Source organism: Dromiciops gliroides, chromosome 3 (genome assembly GCF_019393635.1).
Source record: "Dromiciops gliroides isolate mDroGli1 chromosome 3, mDroGli1.pri, whole genome shotgun sequence".
In the NCBI taxonomy this organism is placed as follows: Eukaryota; Metazoa; Chordata; class Mammalia; order Microbiotheria; family Microbiotheriidae; genus Dromiciops; species Dromiciops gliroides.
In genome coordinates this window covers 264,793,441-264,819,108 of record NC_057863.1, presented here as the reverse complement: position 1 = coordinate 264,819,108, position 25,668 = coordinate 264,793,441, and the positions used below count along the sequence as shown (strand labels likewise).

The window sequence follows — 25,668 nt, the reverse complement described above, 5'->3', positions numbered from 1 at the left end:
AGTGACTAAGGCCGGATTTGAACTCAGGTATTGCTGAATCCAGGGCCGGTGCTTTATCCACTGCGCCACCTAGCTGCCCCCAACTCCAGGCATTTTTACTGACTGGTTGCCTCCATTCCTAGAACTCTTTCTTTTTCTCATCTATGCCTCCTGGCTTCTCTGCCTTCCTTCAAGCCTCAGCCGAAGTCCCACTTCCTTCAAGATGCCTTTGTCAGTTCTGCTCGATCTTAGGACCTTTCCCCTGAGATCACTGCTAATCAATCCTGTACATATCTTATGTGTACATGGCTGTGTGTATGTTGTCTCCCCCGCTGGACGGTGAAATCCATGAGAGGAAGAATTGATTTTTTGCTTTTCTTTGTATTCTTGGCACGTAACTGAGTACCTGGTACATGCTAGATGCTTAATAAATGCTAGTTGACTTACTGAAAATTAGAAAAAAGCCATGGTGATGGGAGATGAAGTACTGTGTGTGAGAAACAGCAAGAAGGACAGTATGGTTGGACAGTATAGTATGTAGAGGGGAACAATGTATTAAGAACACTGGAAAGAAATGGAAGGTGAAGGCTGTGAAACCTTTAAATGCAGGATTAGGTTTTTTTGTGTGTGTGCGGTTTTTTTGGTGAGGCAATTGGTGTTAAGTGACTTGCCCAGGGTCACACAGCTATTAAGTGCCAAATGTCTGAGGCTGGATTTGAACTCAAATCTTCCTGAATACAGGGCCGTTGCTTTATCTACTGCGCCACCTAGCTGCCCCCAAGGATTAGTTTTTAATACCATTTTATTGGTTTCTTCTCAACCATGAGAACAAATGGAGAAAGAAGCAAATATGTAAGGTGAAATCAGCACAAGAGGAGAAGGTGAAGCAGAAGTCTAAGTAACCTGAACGCTCACTGCAGAGGTCATAGAAGTAGTGATGTGGAATGCCATCTCTGGTCGTGCCTGGCCAAAACTTTAGGGATGATACCCTATCCATCACTATGTCATGCAGAAAGTAGAGATGCCTCCCTAAAAATAGGGAGAGAAAAATCTGAAGGTGTTGTACCAAATGAAAGTTGTGTTTTTGATAACTGTGTACTTCTGGTGAATATAGGGATAAAAATAACTATATAAAATCAGAATTTTGGGGGCAGCTAGGTGGCGCAGTGGATAAAGCACTGGCCCTGGACTCAGGAGGACCTGAGATCAAATCCAGCCTCAGACATCTGACAATTACTCGCTGTGTGACTCTGGGCAAGTCACTTAACCCCAATTGCCTCACCAAAAAAAAAAAAAAAATCAGAATTTTGTTTTGACAGGTTGTTTCTATTTTTTATTTTTGGTAATTAGAAATAAAGCAGTCGTGTGTATGTGCATGTGTGTGTGTGACTCCCTTTTTTCCTTTATGTGTGTATTTGTTATTTTTTTTAACTTTTATATATTTTTAGAAAAAAATCCCAGCTATGAAATTTCTGGGTCAAAAGTTAGAAACAGGTTTGTGCTTCAATGTGTATTTCTATTTTCTTTCCCTCTCCTTTCTCTCCAGTGGAAAAAATAAAATTTTTTAAAAATCCTTTTAACAAATATGGATAGTCAAGGAAAACAAATGTGCACATTGGCCATGTACAAAAAATATGTCTTACTCTGTATCCTAAGTCCATCACCTCTCTGTTGGGAGGTGGGTGGCATGCTTTATCAATGGAGCTCTGGAATCATGATTTATCATTGCTTTGATTAGTTTTAAAATCTTTCATAGCTGTTTTTCTTTAAAACGTTATTATTGTATAAATTGTTCTCTTAGTTCTAGTTATTTCATGCTGCATCAATTCATACAAGTCTTCCTAGGTTTCTCAGAAACTGCTCCTTTCATCATTCCTTATGGCACAATAGTATATACTTCAACTTGTTTAGCTTTTCCCCATTTAATGGGTACCCCATAATTTCTTTTTCTTTAACCCTACAAAAAGAGGTGCTACAATTATTTTTCTACATATTGATCCTCTTCCTATTTCTTTGATGGCTCTGGGATATAGTATAGTCTTCATGGTGGTCTGGCTGGGTCAAAGGATATGTATATCATAATGCTTTTCAAAATGTTTGGATCAGTTTATGATTTTGGCAATTTGTCAGACTATTTCTTTTCCCACACCTCCACTTTTTTCTATTTTTGCCACTCTAATGGGTTAAGTGGAAATATAAGATTATCTTTATTTGTGTTTCTCAAATTACTAAGGAATTAAGTTACTTCTTCATGAAGCTGTTAGCGATTTTAATTTTGTCTTTCAAGAATTATCAGAGGGCAGCTAGGTGGCACAGTGGATAAAGTACCAGCCCTGGAGTCAGGAGAACCTGAGTTCAAATCCGGCCTGTGACCCTGGGCAAGTCACTTAACCCTCATTGCCCCGCAAAAAAAAAAAAAAGAATCATCAGTTAATTTCTTTTAACCATTGGGGGTTATATATTAGTTTTGTAGATTCCTTATAAGATCTATGTTTGGTACATCTATTGTAAATTTTTCCCCAATCTGTTTCTTTTTCACTTTAGAGAAACCTTTTAATTGTATAAAATCCTTTTATTTTTCTATTATAAAAACCTAAAAATTATCTTCAATAATTTGTCCACGTCAATTAATTTTAAAAAGCCTTTCTCTGTAGTTAATAATTATAATGTTCTTTTTGTCTTCCAGTGTCAAAATGATTTTTCATGATCCAGTTAATTACTGCATTATATGAATTTTTCTACAATTCTGGGGATACAGCAGTCCTGAGACTGTTGCTTTGTGATCTTTGCTTTAGTAATCCCATAGATAATGCTGCTTAATTCTGAAAATTTTCCAATTCTTTTGACAATTCGCTGATTTTTTCAAATCTATACTTAGACTTGCTATGAGCTGTGTACAATTCCATTTTTTATTGAAATAAATTTGTTGCTGGTTGATTCTTTCAAGTTTTTTTGTCATAATCTCAATTTACCATTTTCTCCATTTTTTCCTTCCATTCTATACTGAGTTCCTGTTGTAATTTTTTACTTTCTTCTAGTTCTTTTATTTGGTTTTCAAATTTTCACCAGTTAGTTATTTCTTATTGCTTTAAATGTGTCATTTATTTATTTTTGTATCTCTCAACTAGCATTAAGTATCCTGTATGTGTCAGACACTGCATTAAATGATGGGTTTACAAAGAGAAAAGTGAACTCCCTACCCTCAAGGAGCATATGTTCGATTAGGAAAATAGAGCATACACCAAAGTAAAAACAAAATTCATACAAAGTACATACAAGGTAAGGCAGGGGCACTTAGAAGTTTGAGGGATTAGGAAACCTCATTTTAGAAGTGGTACATGAAATGATGTATTATGTAAGGTGGGAGTGAGGAAGCAGTGCACCCCAAACCTGTGGGAAAACCTATACAAGACACCAAGTCAATGGATGGATTGGTATGTATGAGAAACAGTTTGGCTTGTTTCATAGTATGTTTAATTTTATTTTATTGACATTTTACTAATTTTCTATTTTGCAGATGCTTATTTTAATATTTCTTTTTACTGGCATTTCTGTTTGTTGTTTTCTGAGGGGAATGGAACTGAGTTCCCCTTAACTCATACTCTTCCACCTTGAGTGGAAAAACTATTGTAACATTTTAGCAGATGCTGTAAAATCTCCATTCGATTTGCTGAAGAATGACAAGTAAAGCAATTCACTTTGGTAAATCAGCTCTGGATCCCTATTACTGTCTTCTTTTGTCAGTGGTACCACACTCTAGCATGCCTACCACTTTCTTAAACCAAACCTCAGCACTGTTGCTGCTCTTTCTTGACCTTCCCCTCACAGGATTTATTCTGTTCTCACCACTATCTTGGTTTGATAGAACAGGACATGCTCCCACTTTGGGTTGTATTTATCAACAACCCACAATGGAACTTTACCTACCATCAGCCTAGAACCACGATGGGAAAATGTTGATGATTTTCATATTTTAAAAACTCAAGGCTTTATTAACAACTTAAAGATATATACCATCAAATTCACTCTGGGAATGTTGAGGCTTGAACACATCAAATCCTAGAACAACTATAGTAGATAACCAGTATAGTACTATGCCTAAGTACATACAGAATGGAAGTGGAAGAGGCAGAATGACGTTCACCTTTTCTAGGTCTCTTTGCCTCAGACACCATGCCAAAGATCAACTAATGAGTGATAAGAAAGCTTTGTTATAGTTATAGGTCTATCTGGGTATAAACTGTGTGTTATTTAATACAGCAGCAGGGAGAAGGGAATGAAAAGTGGGGAAAAATAGTACTCCATTATCTCTTTACCGTCTTAAATAGGAAAAACATTCATGAGTAGTTAGACTGATAAAGTAGTTTGATTGGATTATTTTATTTCCTATGAAATGGAGATCTCACTATAAAGAAACATTTACCTGCAATTTCTCAGCTTGAGACTCTTCAATAATCACATTAGTTGTAGGCCAAGTCAATACTCCAGGAATAAGTTTAATCATGGTTTTAGATTTTTCAAAATGACCGAGCGCATCTGAAAATCTAAAGTAAGAATGAAGAGCAGGGCCATTAAAAGTGATACAAGAGAGTCTTCTCTTCCATTTTGATTTATTCATTCTATTCTCTTCTCTGAACTATTTCATAATAGTAATATATAGCTGAGCACTTAATATATGTTGTTCTCTAATTGTTTCATGTGTATTCCTTCTGTCTTTGGAGCTAGATTATAAGCTCTTTCACATCACAGATTTAGAGCCAGAAAGACCCCTAAAGACTATTTAGTATAATCTCCTCATTTTTCAGATGAGAAAACTGAGGCCCATAGAGGGGAAGTACAGACAAGCTAAAAAAGGGCAGGAGAGATAAAACCAAGTTAGATCATATGGAGTAGAAACAATTACCAGAATAACACAATCAGAAGTTTATAATTTCAGTTATAAATCTTAAAAAACTTTTTAACTTTTGAAGTTTCTCCAAAAGGAAGACAGAAGTTTGGGTTTCCTAGACTTTCTCTATGGCAAAGGGTTGAATTTTCTTCTTTACCCTACTAAAATCTTGTCCAGAGCCCCACCATTCTCTAAAAATGCTTTTTAATTGTTCTCCTCAAGGAGTTTACAGCAGAGTATGAGGTAATAAACAAAATATTCTGTTATAGAAGTTCATTAGAGGGGCAGCTAAGTGATGCAGTGGATAGAGCACTGGCCCTGGAGTCAGGAGGACCTAAGTTCACATCTGGCTTCAGACACTTGACACTAGCCGTGTGACCCTGGGCAAGTCACTTAACCTCAACTGTCTCAACAAAACAAACAAACAAACAAATAAATAAATAAGTTCATTAGAAAGCTACAAAATAAAGTGCTATGTATAATCCAAATGGGCAAGAATCAGGGAAACCCAAGGGAAGAGGTGGAATGTCAATACTAGTAATGAAAGGAAAGTCCCTAAAGTGATCTGCAGTTACTGGTGTTCTATGGATACAAGTTTTCCAAAAGGGGAATCACTATCACATGTAATAAATATTTAGTTATTATAGGCACTGGGGATACTCTATAACTGGCTATTCAATCATGATAGAGTGTTAACATCAATTCCAAGCTCAAAATTATTATACTCACCTATTCTTTTTTAAATATACTTTTCCAATTCCAAAATAGGCTAAGCAGTCAACTCCTTCATTGGGGTATTGCTCAATAATTCTCTTAAATTGATATTCAGCTTCTGATAATTCCTTTAATAGCAACAAAAACGATGATCACATAAACATAAAAAAGAAAAATACCTGGGAAAGCAAAAGGATCCTGGCTTCTAGAAATAACCAAGAACTCTGCAAGGGACAGGTGAATTAAAGTAGCAAGAATGTTCTTTATAGAACAGTGACATACATAAACAAACACACCCACTGAGCTACTCATACATGTTTTACGTTACATGAAGGTTTAATTTTAGATATTTTATTGCCATTATCTAGCTGGAGAACTTTTTTGGTATATACTTCTACATGTTCATGTCTCCCCCATTAGGATAAAAGCACCTTAAAAGTAGGGATTATTATATTATTTGTATTCCCAGTGCCCAGCACAAAGAAGGTGCTTAAATACTTGTTGATTAAGACATTTAACATTTAGTAATAGACTCTAACATAGGTTTTGTTTTAAAAAGGACAGATTAAAAGCAGAACTCTATCCCTGTCCCAGGATCTTTCCCCACCTTCACCTCTAATTTTAACAAGGAAACAAAGCAAATATGCTAAGAAAAAAAAAGTAAAGTCATAAAAGGTCTTTTATGTGAAAAAATTATTCCTCTCCACCTACGTGAATATCTTCTAATAATGTCAAAATTTTAATTCATTTATAACTCTTCTAAAACTTACCTCAGGCATTCCTATTCCAAGGAGAGAGATGGCATAACCATAGATTACTAGGACATAGTTAATAAGGGCAAGGTTCAGTTGCTGTCAATTAAAAAAGAATAAAAAAAATGGATTTGGAATTACTGAATTTTAGAGTAGCAGAGAATCATCTAGGCAATCTCACTGATTTCAAAAATAAAGAAACTGGGGCGCAGAAGCTAAGTGACTCACCAAGATCATAAGACCTCGTGTAAACAAAGTGAATACTAGAATCTAAGTCTTCTCCTGATGTTCTTTACACTGCTGTTTTCTAATTAATCCTTTGCCCAATTACCTCACTAATTTGTACTAAGTGTGAGAAAGGCTGTTTTTTAAAAAAAGATGAAATACTATAACTTTCAAGTACATACTGAAATAAGAAGTAGCCTATCTTGTCTAGCAGAGATCCCTTAGAGATCTCTAGTCAATAAGAATGATTTGTAATTAACATTAATTTTTCACTTAAAATGAGTATTTTTAAGTGCTCAGGAAGTGCTCTCTTGAATAGATTTTATAAGTTTATTTTAGGTTTTTGTTCAACTAATTCCTTTTTTTCCAGTTATCAGCAACCAATAACAAATGAACACAGTCCTTATCAAATTATCACAAATTTCAAATTAATAGGAATCCAAATTAATTAGACTTCATTTTACTTAAAAGTACAGAGAAAAATATTATAGATCAAAATCTAGATTTGACTAGAAAAACCCCAAAGATAATCTAAAAAGACTTAATACTTTACTACTCTTTCTCCAAAATATGCCTAATTGTTTCTGAATGGAGATGACCAGAGTTAGTACAAGTTTAGAAAGTAGTAGTAATAATAGTAATTATAGCTTATCTTTAGATCACATTTTAAAATTTACACACTGCATTTTACATATATATGTATATCTATATATCCATGCATTCATCCATCCATCTATCTATGTTTTCATTTGATTTCCTCTCCAAGTAGTTCAAGAAAGAACAAGGAAATCAAATTAATATAAAATTACTTAAAACAAGCTCACAGAAGGAATGGTAACTATCACACTAAAACTGAGTAAAGGGTTACCTCCTCCTAATGGCTCTGGATTTTAGTTTTCAGTGGTCTTAACAAGAACTCATACTTGCTTTAAGCCTCCTGTAAACTTAAGTTTTGATTTTTACCTACTATACAATGTTATATTTAATATATGCTATTGCCAACAAGTATGATGTTACATGGCAATTTTACCTTCAATTTATTGGGATCTAAGTCACTTAGCAAACGTGAAAAGGCTTTTGCTGCACTGCGACAATGTTGGTCCATCAAGGCTGTGCAACCTTCTTCGATGAGGGACTGTAGCATTTTTATCAATATAGCAAAATCCTGAAAAAATTAAGGAAACATTTTGATATATCATGAATTATAAATTTCCTCATTTAAGCTATAAGGAGGTGATAATATATATTATATAACTAGTTATATTTACAGATACCTTGAACAAATATCTTTCACATTACAAGATTCTATTAAAGGCATATCTCTTTGCAACTAATAGAAATTCATTTATAGAATTCTGTATTTATACTAATGAAATAAATTCCCTCTAAAGAACTGTATCTCCCAAACTTAGAAAATCAAAAAGTCAAGTGCTATCATTTTGTGTCCAATATCCCTGATACTGTCACAATTTAGAAAAGGTGTTTCTTCTATCACTTTGTAGCAACTGAGTGTTGCCTGGCTTTACTAACTAATCATATACTGCCCTGATGTATTTTCATGTATCTATTAAAATATTTCAAGTAAGAATAGCCATTAGTTAACTATCCATTTAGTTAGAACTGACCTAAGTATAATCTCTTAAATTTCAGATCATTTTCTGACATTGGTACTGGTATTTGGTGTTCATCAAGAACAAGAAAGAATGAGGAATTTCTAGATCAAATATTGAGATTTCTAGATAGGGAGGCAATGGGTCTGAAGCACAATGGGAAATGAGGTAATAACAAGGTCAAGACTTGACAGAAACAGGTCAATCAAGAAAATAATTTCAAATAAAAACAAGGTCAAATTCCTTATAGCATGTAGGATTCACTTTTAAATTTCCCACATAATCCATTATTATATATCTCTGCTGAAAATAGTTTAGTTTGTGGAGTGTATAGCAGTAACCCCTTAAATATGCTTAAAGAAGGTTTTGTGCTATTTTCAAAGAGCAGGGCAAGAAAGAAAGAAAAAAATCCTATATTTTCTCTTAAAGTATGAGCTGGGTGATAAGGAAATTGATTTATATAAGGGAGGTGGTGGCATGGCAGAAAAAATGGTAAGGAGTGCCAGGAAATACTAGTAGGATTTGCTAGATGCTTAAGAAAAAAAATGATATCTCATGATTTTACCCTAAGTCACGTGGCACCACAGAGACTAAGATGATAATTGTTATCACATGATAATTTCAGGACTCTGTAAATACCACAAATATCACAGCAAATATCCTCAAAAGAAGTATTAGGCAAATTTTCATACACATTAATAACCTCTGGTGCAATGTTTTATCTTTTTATTTCTATGGTTCTCCAGGACATTTTAAAATTATATACATAAGTACTAAATCTTAAAAAGCATATTAAATATAAGGGATAGCTATTAATGTTATAGATATTTAACCACTAAAACTGAAAATGTGCTCTAAAAAATAAGTAAAAAATAGAAGCAGAGGCTTAGAATTTTAAAACTAAAACAGACCGTTGGCAATCACTCAGTCTATTTAAGATGAAGCAACTGGCAACTGAAGAAGTGCCCTTGTGGGGAACAAGGTCTACAAATTCCCAGCATTTTTCACTATCATACATAGGGCTATATCCTAAGATCACAGAGTAAGAGTTGGAAAGAAGTACAGAGGTCACCTCACTCAACAACCTCATTTAGTAATAAGGAAACTGAGGGTCAGAAAGGTTAAATGTTTTGTCCAAAGTAGATACAGGTAATAAGGGATAAAGGTGGAATTCTAACCTCGTCTTCTTTCTATTTTATCACATTGCCTTCGATCCCCTCCCCTTTATTTTACCATACAGAAAATATATACTCACATATATGAGAACATTATTTTTCTTCAATTTAGTATAGCAAAAATACTTCCCCAATTTTTCTATCATACTTTCAAAAATGTTGTTTTAATTTACACAGGATAGTTTTTTCCCAATTAACTTAGGTATCTTGAAATCTATTAACTTCCCTGATACAATCAAACAATGAAGAATTTATTTTAAAAGTCTGAAGTTGGGGCAGCTAGATGGCGCAGTGGATAGAGCACCGGCCCTGGAGTCAGGAGTACCTGAGTTCAAATCCGGCCACAGACACTTAACACTTACTAGCTGTGTGACCGTGGGCAAGTCACTTAACCCCAATTGCCTCACTAAAAAAAAAAAAAAAGTCTGAAGTTAGATTGTCTTAAAATGCTTCAATAAAAAAGTCTGTCCCACTGAACTGTTCATACAGTACATGTAAAAGAGAAATGCAATTTCATAGTAGAACATTCCTAATCTATATTTGCTTAAAGGAAATAACTGAACTTCAAGGTATCATCCCATAGTTTATAAAGTTTGGTTTTTTTTTTACCATAAGTGACCAAAAATTTTTTAATCACATATTGTGAACTAAAAGTGCATCAGCTACAGAGAGTTGTAGTAAATATCTTTCAAACAATAGGCAGTCTTTGTGAATTACTTTCAGATCTCACACACTTGACATATAAGTAACTGCTTCTCTGTAATAGTGCTAACTGAATTTAAGGATATTTTAACAAATTTATTTCCTTTATTATACTTTAACTTTCTATCATTAAGATTATCAAATTATTATTAGTATTGACTTTAATTTGGAATTTTAGCCATAACACATTTAATAAATTTTTTAAGTAAAAATGAGTAAATGAAATACAAAATCAAGAATTCTCAGAAATATATATATATTTACCAGAGATTAAATGAAAAAAATCTGCCAATATGTTTTAATCAGAATAATAACTTCTATTGAAAATAATTATTTGAATTAAGTAAATAGCAGTGGAAGGACATGAAAAGAACCCTTGATTAGGAGTCAAAAGACATGAGTTCCTCTCTGGGCTGACACTTATCTGGCACGTGAACCTGAGCAGGGCACTCCTCTCTGAGCCCAGTTCCTTATGTGTAACTTAAGTATGATAGAGGATATTTCCATTATCAGTGCCACAAGAGTGTGTAGAGGCAAACATGATAGAAATGTGAATTGTTATTGTTATTGTTGTCAACAAAAATAATTACCTGTTGTACAGCTCTGGAAGATTTACTGAATTGTTTATCCAATAAGCTTTGCAAATCTATTTGTAAATTCAGTTGTAGGCTGGAATTTTAAAAAGACAGGTTCAAAAGTTAAGCAAATCTAGTCAATCTAATCAAGTAGCAATGAATCCTAATTAATTATTTTATTTAGCACCCACAATGCCTGATATTATATTAAGCTCTAGGGATACAAACTCTGACCTTAAGGAACTTTTATTATATCAGGAGAAACAACATACATAGAAGTAAATATATTCAAAGTAAGTACAAGTAATGGGAAAGCCACTAATAGCTGGGGCAGGGATAGATAAGGAATAGCTTCATGCTGAAGTTGCTTGAATGGAGTTTTGAAGAAAACAAAGATGATTAAGAGGCAGAGGTGAAGTGGAAATGCTTTCCAGGCATGAGAGACAGAAGATTCAGTGTTGTCTATGAGAAAAAATAAATCGCTAGTTTGGCTGAACTATAGAGTGTGAGAAGAACAATAATGTATCAGATTGGTAAGATAGATTGGGGCCAGGTCCTGCAGGGCTTTCAAGCTAAACAGAACGGATCATATATGATCCTAAAGGCAACACAGTACAATTGGAGTTTACTGAGTAGGAGAGTGACATGGTTAGCCTTGCACTTTGATATAAAATATCAAAGCAAATAAATATTCTTTAAAAGGAACTTTAGGGGGCAGCTAGGTGGTGCAGTGGATAAAGCACTGACTCTGGATTCAGGAGAACCTGAGTTCAAATCCGGCCTCAGAAACTGGACACTTACTAGCTGTGTGACCCTGGGCAGGTCACTTAACCCTGATTGCCCCGCAAAAACAATTGTTTAAAAAATAATAAAAAATAAATAAATGAATGAATGAATAATAAAAATAATAAAAGGATAGCTTATAGCATACAACACAGCATCCTATTATGAAGGTGGCCTATATGACATAATACTACAATGTACTTTAAAAAAAGAACATACATAAACTTAGAATTTGATTCTTTAACATAGTAGAAAAATTCATACCTTGGCTTTCCCATATCATCGTTTTTGTTCCTTGATTTTCCTTTAAATTTAGGGTTATGACCTGTGGACAGGAGAAATTTTGTTGTTTGTTTTTGTGTAAAGCTTCCCTATTGTTCTCTCTCTACTCGTCTTTTCTTACTATTCTAGCAAATTCTACCATATAGATAATTTATATACCAGTAAACCCAACAGCTACATAATAACAAAAAAAAATGATACTTATGTAGCTTCTTAATCTCAATGTCTTTCTTCTGAGATTATCCCCAATTAATACTGTCTATAGCTTGTTTGTACATGGTTGTTTGCATGTTTCACCCCCATTAGACAGTAAGCTCCATGAGAACAGGGACTGTTTTCTGCCTTTCTTGCTATCTCCAGTGCTTAATACAATGTCTGGCACATTTAATAATTGCCAGTAGACTGACTGACTTTAAACAAAAGGTTTTACAAACATTATCTCACGAGTGAGGGATGTATTGTGGGCAATATTAACCTCAATTTACAAATAAAGAAACTGAGGCTTGGAGAGGTTGAGTGACTCACTCATGATTATACAGATACTAATTACTGAAACAGGGCTTGAACCCAAGTCTTCCCAAATCCAAGTTCATCAATCTTTTCACTAAGTCATGCTACATCTCAAAACTCTGATACCTCCAGTATCACATGTCTAACTTCCTGTAAGAAAGTCCTATTTAGGAGTCACATCTTCACCTAAAACTGAGTATGTTTAAAAGTAATATACTCAAAATACTTCCCCAGCTGGCTTCCTGTTCTGAATCCTCTACTTCTGTTAGCGGCATCACTGTTTAACTTAATACTGGGAACCACATTTGCCATTTCTCTCTCCTTCATACCACATATATATAGTCACCAAAATCACCTTGCCTTTTCTTTTCTTTCTTTTTTTTTTTGTGGGGCAATGGGGTTAAGTGACTTGCCCAGGGTCACACAGCTAGCAAGTATCAAGTGTCTGGGGATGGATTAGAACTCAGGTCCTCCTGAATCCAGGGTGGTGCTTTATCCACCGTGCTACCTAGCTGCCCCACCTTTTCTTTCTTAATCTCTTTTGTATCCTTACTTTCCTCTTCATTCTCACTGTCACTATCCTATTCACTTAAAATGGATAAGAACTAGACTTCTTATTCTACTGATCCAGGAAAATATAAAATGAGAAAATGCCCTATACCAGTGCAAGTCAGCATTTTATTTATTACTTGGTCTTAGAGAATTGACTAGAGACCTGAGAGGTATCGAAGGTCACACACATCCAGCATGTATGACCTTGAACTCAGGCCTTCTTGTTTCTGAGGCCAAGTCTCTAATAATTATTTAAGTAATAAAAATTTCCCAACTGATTACTATATTCTCTTTTATTCACATAACACCGCCTGCCAAATATTAAAAAAACTGGTTTGATTTTATCACTCCCTTTCTTAAAAACAAACAAAAATCTCTAATGGTTAACTACCTCTGTTTCTCAAATAAGATGCTCCATCCATCTAATTCTATGAATGGTGCAGGGCAACACTACTTAACTTAGCACTAAGTTTACATATGAAATAGAAAAATTAACTTACCTGGTGGCAAATCTGGAGGGTAATCTTTATTTTCTAATTTCAAAATTTCACGAGATACCTACCCATAACAAAAAAAAATAAATTAGATCATTAAGCAAAAATGCACTATGAAAAAAAATCTATCATGCACTTGATACAAATAGCCCTTTTTTTCACATATATATTAACAGTGTTACCCCTCCCTTCTCTAGTTTGAGTAAGTTTATTTTGTCATAGATTCTATTTTTCTGGTCCTCTAGTCATTGCTGTCACTATTCTCTGTACCCCTTCTAAGTACTACATGTCTCCTAAATTGCCAAGATAGGGACAAAATTCTCTACTAAGGACCTGACTACTATTGTGTATACTGTGAAAAGACCAATTAATGGATCCTATATACTTATGTTCAAGTAAGTTAGAATGCTTTCACTCTATACATCTTTAAAAGTTGGCATGTTTTCATTCTAAACATCCTTAAAATTCTACCATTTTCTCTCATTTCCAACCACACCTGCTGTCACTTCCTGAAGAAGAACAAGATTCACAAGAGGTAAGAGTTGTGATCAGTTATGTTTTTTCCCTTTAATTTATAGACTAAAATCTGGCTGTTCGCTCATTACAGATTTAGATCTGGAGGGAATCTTAGCAATCATTTAGTCTAAACCCACTATTTCACAGGTAAGGAAACTAAGGCTGATAAGATTGGAAATTACTTGAGCTGGGTCACACAAATAATAAGCAGTCAGGATTTGAACCCAGGTCTTCTGAATCCAATCCAGCATTCTTTATACTGTACCATAGTACCTCCCATTGCTAGGATGCATTAAATGTTGTCAAGAATCTTTCAGTTGAATTTCCCATGGAATTGGTTTCTATAATTAGAAGCATTTTAGATTACTGGAGGTAATTTTCAAAGAAAACAAATATAAGATATATAGTATTGTGAAATAAATCTGTGATCGTATTTACATAGTGTATGCATGTATGTATGTACACACACACACACACACACACACACACACACACACACACACACACCCCCTGACTGATCTACTTAACAGCATTAAAAACTCCCCAATTTCTTAAAAGGTTTTGAAATCTTAACATGGGGGAAAAAAGGCTAAGGTCTCCAGGAGATAAGAGATCAAATACAATGAACAATATGGATAATTTTCTTTGCAGATATTTCATAAAAGTAGATTTATTGTCTAAAACAAAAGATTCCTCTCTTATCAACCTACTAATTCTGACTAATCAGTCTGTATCTTAGCTAAGACTTTGTTCAGACTTAGTTTCATTTTTATGCCATGACTTTTTGGCTTCCATACCTTTGCCCTTTCTTTAAAGTGGACAACACTTCTCACTAGCATAATTTCCTGTTCTGTGAATAAATCTAAGTTGCTTCACTAGTCTACTAATCTTTCAATTAAGGCACATGATATTTACCAATAAGTGCTTGAATGCCTATGGGGGGGTGGTACAGGGGTAGGTCCTATATACATTTTCCATCATCTGGAAAAAGTGTTGGAATAGGATTGAGAGACTAATTACAATAACTGGGCTAATTATCAGTTAAAGTCCTCTAAGCCTCAACTTTCTCTTCTGTAAAAGGAAGGGGTTGAAGCAGATGGCCTCTGCAGTCCCAGTTAAAAACTGATAATATAAAGCTCTGCTGTTGTTTAACATCAAATCTGATGTTAACTTGGAGCTTAGCATCTTTTTACAACTCTCTAAAAAAGTTTTGCCGCTCTAGCATCAATAAGAGATATATAAGGTCAATGAAGACTTAAACACTCAAATTAATTCTATCATTAAAGAAATAATGAGTGAAGCTATCCTTAAAGAGGTATGGGACTTGAAACAAATTGTTCCCTATCAAAAAAAAAATCTATCATCTATCTATCTAAATACAGATATATAGGTAAAAAACTAAAATGAACATTAACGAGAGCTCTGAAGGGAAAAGAAGTCACAAAGTGCAATGTGGAATGTTGTATAGGAAGGAAGGGGCCAAGTGGAGAGTGGGGGGGAAAGTGTCTTTGCCTTGGGAATGGAGGTAATGTTTACAATGTGATAATATGAAATATAAGCAGCTTTGTTAGAAGCAGATGGTAGTGTTGCTTCCTTACCTGCCCAGGCAAGAGTGGTTCAGTTCCTTTAAATAAAGAGTTTCCCTCCAGTTCACCATATCCTAGGAACAGATCTGGGCAGTGTGACTGCTGTATTCTAGTCTTTATATGTTTTCTGGTTTCTCAACATTTTTGCTGACAATTTAAGTTTGTACTATAGGGAAATAAACTTTTTATATTCAGTTTCATTTCTGTGTATATATTCCATCTAAATGAAGTATAACATTGATATAAGATCTTGAAACACCATCTTACAAAAGAACTGACACTAAGGAAAATGGAAGTTAATTCTGAAGTCTTAATCCTTTCCTCACAACTCATTTTCTTTACTAAGCATCATCCTAGGTAAATAAAAAAACAAACAAACATGAGAAGGCGGGAGAGAAACTCCATAAAAATAATGATACAAATATAATAGAATACATATGAATATTTGAATTTACAGATTAAATTTAAATTTTGAGGGACATTTTTTAAAAGTAAATATTTGAATTTGAAAGATAAATTTAAAGTAACTGTAATATTAGCATATATAATTTTACTAGTAGATTCTAGGGGTTACTAAGAACAATTAGGTTGGCAACAGGGAAAGAAAAACCCAGTCAGCTACTTCTGAATTGCCAATAGTAAATTAAAACAAACATACGTAGGGCTTATAAATCTTAAATTTTTAATTAGGGGAGATGGACTAGACAATCTCTGAGGTCCCTTCGAGTTATAATCCTATGGTCCTAAATCAGCAGCAATTAACTCAAATAGCAGGCATCATTGTAATACAAAGAATGATGACTCTGGAGTAAGAGGAACTTCGTTTAAATGCCACTTCTTACTCTTATTATCTTTGTGACCTTAGCCAACTCACTTCTATTTGCTGGGATTTAGTTTCCTCCACTTTAAATTAAGGAGGGAGACTAGAGAATCCCTGAGGTTACTTCTGGTTCTGATTCTTTGTAAATCTTACAGTATTCATTTATTGTACTATTACTATAGAAATTTTTGTTACTTTTCAAAGATTTGATAATCTGATAACATTTATCTTGACTAAGGACAAGCAGCCTCATGTAGGCAACAAAGCAATAATTTTGAGATCCTTGGTCAAAATTGTTATTTGGAAAAAGTTATCCGAAATTGTATATTTATGAAGTTGAAAGAAACTAAATGATTATTCATAAAAATGGAAATAACCTATATCAATATGCAGGAAGGGATCAAATTTCCCAAATTTTGGGGTTTTGTTATTACCAAAACCACCAGATCGTGTGATTTTGAAAGAAAGGACCATTTTTTTTATTGAGTTTACCTTCAAATTCTGATATTGATAATAGTCACGATATTTCGATGCTAATCTCAGTACCTTGTTTTCTTCATTGGTTTCCATAAAATTAAGAAAACCATAATGTAAAGGTCTTGGAGAATTATAACCTGAGGATAACCTAGGAGAAAAATTAACTGTTTTAATACTGCTGATTATGATATATTGTATTTAAAATCCTCCAAATAAACACATGAAACCAGAAACACTGAATTTCAGAACATAAAACACAGTTAATGTGGGCTTAAAGAAATGATAAGTAACTTTAAGTCCACGGATTGTACCTTTTTATGCACAAATTGTGTGACACTTGATATCAAATTCATAACATATATTTAGAAAAGATCAAGAAAAGTCTTTTGTTTGTAAATTAAAGGTAATCATACCTTCCTATTTTAACCACTATAGCTACCATCTTCAGTGTGTAAATCAAAATGACAAAATTTAACTAAAGTTGCAAATAACCAAAATGTAAGAATCACTGACAAATCATCACACTTAATTTTTTTTTTAGTGTGGCAATTGGGGTTAAGTGACTTGCCCAGGGTCACACAGCTAGTAAGTGTTAAGTGTCTGAGGCCAGATTTGAACTCAGGTACTCCTGACTCCAGGGCCGGTGCTCTATCCACTGCGCCACCTAGCTGCCCCCACACTTAATTTTAAAACACTAACCTGAACTATAATCAGTAATTAGGAAAATAAAGAATTTGGTCCTTATTTTGATTATTTCTTGGCAAGTAAAGGTAGTAAATCAATTAGCTAAACAGTCATCTAACAACATGAAACAATATCTGATCAAAAAATTTATCTTGCCAAGGGGAAATCAAACTGTGCATACCCTTTGATCCAACAATACTACTACTATGTCTTTATCCCAAAGAGATCATAAAAAAAAGAAAATGAACTACATGTATAAAAATATTTATAGTAGCTCTTTTTGTGGTGACAAAGAATTGGAAATTGAGGGGATGCCCATGAATGGGGCTGAACAATTTATGGTATATGAATGTAATGGAATACTATTGTGCTATAACAAATGACAAGTAGGCAGATTTCAAAAAACCTGGAAAGACTTACATGAACTGATGCAAAGTGAAGTCAGCAGAACCATTAGAACATTGTACAGAGTAAAAGCAATATTATACAATGATCAACTATGAATGACTTAGCATTTCTCAGCAATACAATAATCCAAGACAATTCGAAAGTGGTCATGATAAAATGCTATCCACATCCAGAGACAACAGAACTGATGGAATCAGAATGCAGATTGAAGCATACTATTTTTCACTTTCTCTATTTGTTGTGGTTTTTTTTCCTTTTGGTCTGTTTCTTCTTTCACAACATAATTGACTATCTATCTATATATATGTGTGTGTGTATGTATATATATACACACATATAGGTATGTATATATATGTATATAATTGCTTACTATCTTAGGGAGGAGGGAGGTGTAGAAGGGAGAAATTGTGAAGCTCAAAAAATTTTTAAGCGAATGTTAAAAATTGTCTTTCCATGTAAATAGGGAAAAATAAAATAGTATATGAATTGAAAAAAATTTTATCTGGCCCCTCCTATTCTCCCTAGTCTCGTAAACAATAGCTCCCATTTATAAACAGCTTTAAGGTTTATGAAATGCTTTCTTCACAATACTCCAGTAAGTAAGGGGTAGGCAATGAAAATGCTATTATCCTCATTTTGTAGATAAGGAAACTCAGGCTTAGGGAAGTGATTTTTTTTTTTTTGGGTGAGGCAATTGGGGTTAAGTGACTTGCCCAGGGTCACACAGCCAGTAAGTATTAAGTGTCTGAGACCGGATTTGAACTCAGGTACTCCTGACTCCAGGGCCGGTGCTCTATCCACTGCGCCACCTAGCTGCCCCAGTTAAATTATTTTTACTGTGGTCACATAGGTAGTAAGTATCTGAGGCAGAGGAGCCCAGATCTCCTCACATTCCACCACAGTGCCTCCAACATTCATTTACTTTTGGCAGGGCAGGAAGGGAAGGAAGAAAATCATTCTCATTTATACTGCTCTCTCCTGGGCTGGTACACAGTCTTAGGATTGACTCCCCCCAAAAAGAGAGACAAAAAATAAGAATAAAGACTCTTCCCACTGCTACTTGGAATTAAGTAACAAAGCTATAAATGTCAAAGCACTAAGAAACATTGCTCTTAACATTTTCTATAGGGTTGACTAAATATCGCATATATCTTTGCTACTCCCAACCAGATATTTCATTTTATTTTTAGAGGAAAAATAAATACAAAATAATGCTCATCCCCTCCTCTGACTACACATAATGCTTGGTTTTATATTTCTTAAAGGTAACTGTCTTGTAATGTAAATGTCTTGTATCATATCTATCTACGTTGTTGTTTTTTTGGGTGAGGCAATGGGGGTTAAGTGATTTGCCCAGGGTCACACAGCTAGTAAGCATTAAGTGTCTGAGGTCGGATTTGAACTCAGGTCCTCCTGAATCCAGGGCCGGTGCTTTATCCACTGTGCCACCCAGCTGCCCCTATATTAGTGTTTTATTCCCCTGACTAGGCTATCAGCTCCTTGAAGGCAAGGACAATCATAATTTTGCATCTCTCCATAACATTTATCACAGTGTTCAGCACACAGCAGGGGCTTAAAAGATGTTTGATCATCTGATTAATTGAGATGGGCTGGGGATTTTCAAAGCAAACAATTTTTAAAAGAGATCGAAAAATATAAATAAAAAGATAATTTAAATAAAGAAATAAAATAAACCTATATAACTAGATTGTCCTTGCTTCTAGCTACTAAAAGCTACTAGTGGCTTTTAGAGCAACTGACCACAGCAACTCTATGCAACTACTAATGATCTAGTATCAACTTACCTTTTCCCATAAAACGATTTCCTTATTTGATGATTACCATGCTTTGAACCTTTGAAAATTAATCACAAAAGTTAACAATGTAATAACATTACTTATTTTTTGGTCAAAATTAACATACTTAATTCTTTATTTTAACTGTTATATAAACAATTTCAGGTTTATAAAAGATATGAAATAGAAAACTAACATACTTTTTATAGTTGGTAGCTAAATGAAACATAGTCATACAACCTAGCTCTATTTGCCACAATAAATACACTGGGTTTCTGTCAGCAAAAGGAATTCCACCAATGTAAATCACAACCCTCTATAACTAAGTAGTTAAGTCTCAGTGAACTGTCTGAGGCACAGAGAGGAGATGTGACTTCCCTAGCGTCACGCAGCTGTTAAGTGTCAAAGATATGATTTGAAAACTTACCAAACCCACCATTCTATACACCATACCATACTCCCTCTACTGTAAATACTTGAAGCAAAAAAGAAAATATTGCACTACATTACTTAAAAGTACCTCGTAATTCTTCCACTTGTTTTTGTAATTTTATGTTCTGTTGAGTAAGATCCTTCATTCCATCAGGGTAGTTTCTGCAAAGATGCTGAGCTCTCTCATTTGCTTCTAGCGCCCAGGCATGCTCCCCCAACATTGAGAGAGCATCACAAAAACGATAATGGCCCTGTTATATAAAGACAATTTCTAATTTTTTAAAAAAATATGCCCAAAGGAAGTACACAAGAAATAAATATCTTGCTTAAAAAAATTTAAATGCTTAAAATGTTTCAATTATTTTGTTATCAATGGAAATAAAATAGGTAAGATATTAATTTAAAAAAAAAATAAAATTACTTAATGAATTAAGTAAAAACCATGAAAAATAAGTACATTGATAAGTAACAGAATTAGCCAATTAACTGACAAAACACTTACTGGAGAGTTTGGTCACAAAGAATATAATTTGGGGATTCTATTCTCAATATTTTCCTCACTAAAATATAGCAATAATTCAACTGTTGTTTGTTTTAAAGAACAGTAAACTATATCTATGACTTTGGGCCAAAATTAATTTTTTCGGTTTTTTGTTTGTTTTTGCAGGGCAATGAGGGTTAAGTGACTTGCCCAGGGTCACACAGCTAGTAAGTGTCAAGTGTCTGAGGCCGGATTTGAACTCAAGTCCTCCTGACTCCAGGGTCGGTGCTTTATCCACTGCACCACCTAGTTGCCCCCTCAAAATTAATTTAAAAACTCACATATAAACTAGGGGAAAAAGTTATTTTGTTCCAGGAAATTATAGACCTTGTCAATAATATAGGATGGTCCTACAAAGAATCTGTAATATTTCTATGATAAGTACATTTTCGGCGGGGGAGGGTGGTGTTCTGTCACACAACTCCAAGTCTAAAAATATTACTAATAAACTTAGTGAGATCAACTTTATCAATTCAACAAAAAATTTAACCAATATGTCTACTATATGCAAGTCATTGTCCTTAGTTCTGGGGGTACAAAGACAAAAATCAAAGTCTTTACTTCAAGGAGCTTACATTCTATTTAAGAGGGTACATCTTATATATGAATAGGTAAACACAAAGTAACTTCAGGACACAGAGTACCACATTGGGACTCTGACACTGGGGATCAAGAAAGGCTTCTTGTAGGAGGTAGAAATTTAATTCACCTTTGAAGGAAGCCAGGGATTCCAAGAGGCAGAAAGAAGGAAGAAGTATACTGAAGATATGGGCTACAGTTCACCCAAAGGTATTGTGATAGAAAATGAAATGCTAAGTTAAAGGAACAGCTAGCTAACAGGCCAATTCAACTTGAACACAGATTACATATAGGGGAATAAAATAAATCTGGAATTGTTAAGCAAGGGACTGAATGTGGAGGCCTTTAAATGCCAGGAAAAAGAGATTTGCTTTTATACTAGAGGAAATGAGAAGGAATTACTAAGGACTAAATTCTTGGCCAAACAAGGGATAGAAATGACTACAAAGTAAAACTGCCAACACCCCAAAGACAGAGACTGCCGCCATTTTCAAACATGCGATGTATGTAACAGAAGGGGGGACAAATGTAAAGATATTTTGGGAAGATTTACACCTCGAGGCCTCAACCAATAACGTGAAAAGGGGAGGGACCTTTGCATTAAGTTTAGACATAAAAAGAGAAGTTGTGGCAAAGTGCACCACTTTTCTTTATACTGTGTGCCCATTCTTGCAAGAATGTAATAAAGCCTTCATATATTCACCAAAAGGAAAGTTCTCTATTTTTATTTCTGACACTAATTCAATTCTCCTCATTTTATAGATGAAGAAACTAAGACTCAGGGAAGTAAAGTTACTTCCCAAAGAATACACAGGAAGTGAGCATGGGAGGCAGGATTTGAACCCAGGTCCCCCAGTTCCACAGCCAGTTTCTTAAAAGGAAAATTGCAAAGTATTAACAGTTGTAGAAAAGAATGCTCCAAAGTACTAATAAAAAATGTGACTCAAGACAAACCTGTTGTTTCAAGTTATAACCAGTAATCTGGCAGGCAAACAAACAAACATAACCTAATGTTGGAAGACAGGCACACAAATACATTGTTGGTGAAACTGCAAATTACTTAACCTTTCTGTAAAATAATTTGGAACTTTTCAAAGAGAATGATGAAAATATCAATATCCTTGGAGGAAGAGATTCTACTACTAGGCATATACTTCAAAGAGGTCAATAGTAAAAATAAAGACCCCATCAAAACCAAAATATGCATATGAACATCATACATTCAGTAGTATATTCATTAATAGAATGTTACAGGCTGCAAGAAGGATGAAGACATATAAAATGATAAAAAGTGAGCAGAGCCAGGAAAACAATACATATACAATGATTACAGTGGTGTAAAAGTATAAAACAGCAACACATGCAAAAATAGAATTACCAAGCTTGGAGCCACAGAAGAGCCATTAGAAGGCACATGTTAAGGGCAGCTAGGTGGTGCAGTGGATAGAACACTGGCCCTGGATTCAGGAGGACCTGAGTTCAAATCTGGCTTCAGACACTTAACACTTACCAGCTGTGTGACCCTGGGCAAGTCACTTAACCCCAATTGCCTCACCAAAAAAAAAAAAAAAAGAAGCATATGTTCTTCCTCCTTCAGTAGAAAGAGAGCAGATTATGTGCAACATTGCATAAGAGGTAGGAGTCTGTGGGTACAAAACATTGCATATAATGTCAAATTTTTTAAAGGTATTAGTTCCTTTTGCTGAACATTTTCCCCCCTCACCTTTATTATAAAAGAAGAGTTTCTGGAAGGTAGAGAAGGTAACAATTATGCATTAAGAGGTGTAAGTGGCATAAAAATCATTAAAACCTTATTTTAAAAATAAAAATTAATTAATTAAAAAAGAATTTACATCCTAGTCATAATTATGAAAGGCACAGGAACTAATTCTATTCTATTACTTTCTTTTTTAAAAAAAATAGCATGACCTTTAATCTTCAGGTCACATATTTTTTGAGTACAAAAGTATTTTTGTATATGGTACAAGATATTCAGCTAAACCTAATTTTTCTCAGATTTCATTCCAGTCTTTTCAGTTCTTGAAAATTTTCTTTCAATTTTCAACAAATAGGGAGTTTTCCCCCTATGTAATTTGTTTTGTAGTTTGTAAAATGCCTTTAAAAATAGATTTTTATTAATATTTGTTTTTACATCTCCTGTATTTTCCCCTAGATCCTTCCTCCCTTCCCTTCTCAGTTGTAACTTTTATCAAATAATTTTTTAAAGGAGAAAAAAATATCATCAAAAGTTTAAGATTACATGCAATGTTCCACACCCATTTACTTTCAATTTTGCAAAGGGGGGTGAGGAGTCTTTCCACTTCTTAGAGGCCAAACTTTTTCTTTTATAATTTTGCACCATATAATTTTTCATTTTGTGGTTGTTCTTTCTATTTACATTGTTGTAATCAGTACATGAATGGTTTTCCTAGCTCTGCTTTACTTTGCTTCAGTTCCATAAATCTTTCCAGTTTCTTTGTATTCATGTTTGTTGTTTCTTACAACAAAGTAATATTACATTACCATATTACATGTACCATAATTGTCTAGCACAAAAAGAGCTGTTATCAATATTTTTAGTTATCTGGAGGCTTTCTTTCTTTGTCTCATTTCAGTATTTGCCTAGCAGTGGAAGCTTTTGGTTAAAAGAGTGTGAACATTTTTATCACTCTGCAAAAAATTCAAATTGCTTTCTAGAATAGTCGTATCAATTCACAACTCCACCAGCAAAACTTTAGTGTTTCTGACTTTCCATAAGGGGCAGCTAGGTGGTGCAGTGGATAGAGCACTGGCCCTGAAGTCCAGGAGGATCTGAGTTCAAATGTCACCTCAGACACTTACTAGCTGTGCAACCTTGGGTAAGTCACTTAACCCCTATTGCCTTAAAAAACCTCCAGGGCCATCTCTAGTCATCTTGATATCCGTATTGCCACTGGACCCAGATGGCTTAGGAGGAGAGAGTGAAGTTGGTGACCTTGCACAGCCTTCCCTTACTTAAATCTAATTCAGTGCAAGTCATGACATCATCCAGATGTCATGGTCCTCTTAGGGAACAAAGAACAAATGGCAATCCCTATAACATTGACACTTTATGTCTTTTGTCATTTTTGCCAATTTATTGAGCATGAGGATGAAATCTAAAAAGTGTGTGGTGGGAAAGAGAGGAATGAGGGGCATCTGCATAGGAGCAAGCTGGAGAAGCCATCTGGTTGATCTGGGTTTAAAGAAGGTATGATTGCAAGTGTAGATGATTCCTCAAAAGGAGATTCAGTGAGAAACTCACCAATCTCAAGATCAGAGTTCTCTGGAAGTTCCTTTACAGTGATTTCTATTTTCTTTTATAAGATTGGCTTATTATTGCTATTTTTGTTATCATCATTATGATCATTATCATTGACTGGGTCTCTCTGTCTTGCCTAGGCTGGAAGAACAGTAGCCACTAACAGGCCTTAAATGACAACTAAGAGGCACAGAAACTCTGACCTGTGCTGATTTACCCCTCCTTTGGCATCCTGGTAATCCCTCATGATTAGAGGTTTAGATACCCAATCAATTTTAGCCTAGAACATTTAAGCATATAAATGTAATATTGATATGTTATCTATGGTTCCTTTTAGCATAATGTAATGTGTTTTTAATCAGTTTATAGTGTGAATTTTTTATTTTGCTTGATTTAATGACTGTCATTCCTTCTATTGGAGATTCATCAGATCTGCAATAAATTTTGTTTGAGCATCTTATTTTTATTATGTGTATATCATTGCTTTTTAGGTGTTTCTTTCTATCAAGAAATCGTGGGGTTTTATATTCCTATACAATCTGTCATTCTAATATTTGATTATTGAATCTACTCGTATTTAAAGTGAAGAGTTAAGTTTATATTTTCTTCCATTTGTCTTGAATGCTATTTTTTTCTTAACCAGTATTTTAAATTTTTTCTTCCTTTTTATAGAGAGTACATTGCCTCCAAGTAATTTTTATTTATTCTACTTTAAAGCAACCCTATTTTCAGTTCTCCTCCCTTTATCCTCAAGTGTCCCCACTGCTCTACATCCCTTCTGTTACACCTTTACCAAATTCTGGAGTTCTGCTTAACTTACTAATTCACTTTTTAAAAATCTAGCTATCTAATTTTTCTTTTTCTCTAATTAATTTAATTAATGAGTTAAATAAAATAAAAAATTTAAAAATAATATAATAAAATCACAAATACAATTAACAGTAAGTTAATTAAAATCTTTTTTCTTCAACTTTTTTCGTTAGGTTTTTTTAAAAAAAATTCTATTCTAAATGTAATACTCCTAAGACTTATAGTCCTTATACTTATTTATTTCTTTATTCAGTGTGTTCCTCATGGAATTAAAGCTTCTAAGGCACCTATTTGAAGTTCCATTTTCTAAACAATTTCTATGTGAGTACAGCGTAGATCACTGCTTTCTTTTTTTTTTTTTTCTGTAAGTATCAATTCCTTTATAAGATTGAGATGGTAGAAGTATTGCCTCATGGCAGAAGCTTTTTGATGTTCCTGATTGTACAATCCATGTCTACCAGTTGCTCTCCCATGATCATTTTCTTTCCCAGTTGCAAG

General features: G+C 34.2%; 1 protein-coding gene across 5 annotated transcripts in view; it reads right to left on the bottom strand.

Annotated features, from left to right (window-relative positions):
- Positions 1–25,668, bottom strand: part of TTC3 (tetratricopeptide repeat domain 3) — a 186,470-nt gene that overhangs the window by 99,887 nt on the left and 60,915 nt on the right. For 3 of the 5 annotated variants that reach the window (XM_043994916.1, XM_043994917.1, XM_043994918.1), the window contains exons 12-21: positions 20,049–20,211; positions 19,538–19,586; positions 16,656–16,788; positions 13,248–13,305; positions 11,668–11,728; positions 10,636–10,714; positions 7,589–7,723; positions 6,352–6,432; positions 5,597–5,709; positions 4,403–4,523 (exon numbers count right to left, since the gene is read on the bottom strand). In XM_043994916.1, the coding sequence (XP_043850851.1) occupies positions 4,403–4,523; positions 5,597–5,709; positions 6,352–6,432; positions 7,589–7,723; positions 10,636–10,714; positions 11,668–11,728; positions 13,248–13,305; positions 16,656–16,788; positions 19,538–19,586; positions 20,049–20,211 (993 nt within the window). The remainder of the gene's footprint in view (positions 1–4,402; positions 4,524–5,596; positions 5,710–6,351; positions 6,433–7,588; positions 7,724–10,635; positions 10,715–11,667; positions 11,729–13,247; positions 13,306–16,655; positions 16,789–19,537; positions 19,587–20,048; positions 20,212–25,668) is intronic. The other 2 variants (XM_043994919.1, XM_043994921.1) reach the window with 2 other exon arrangements.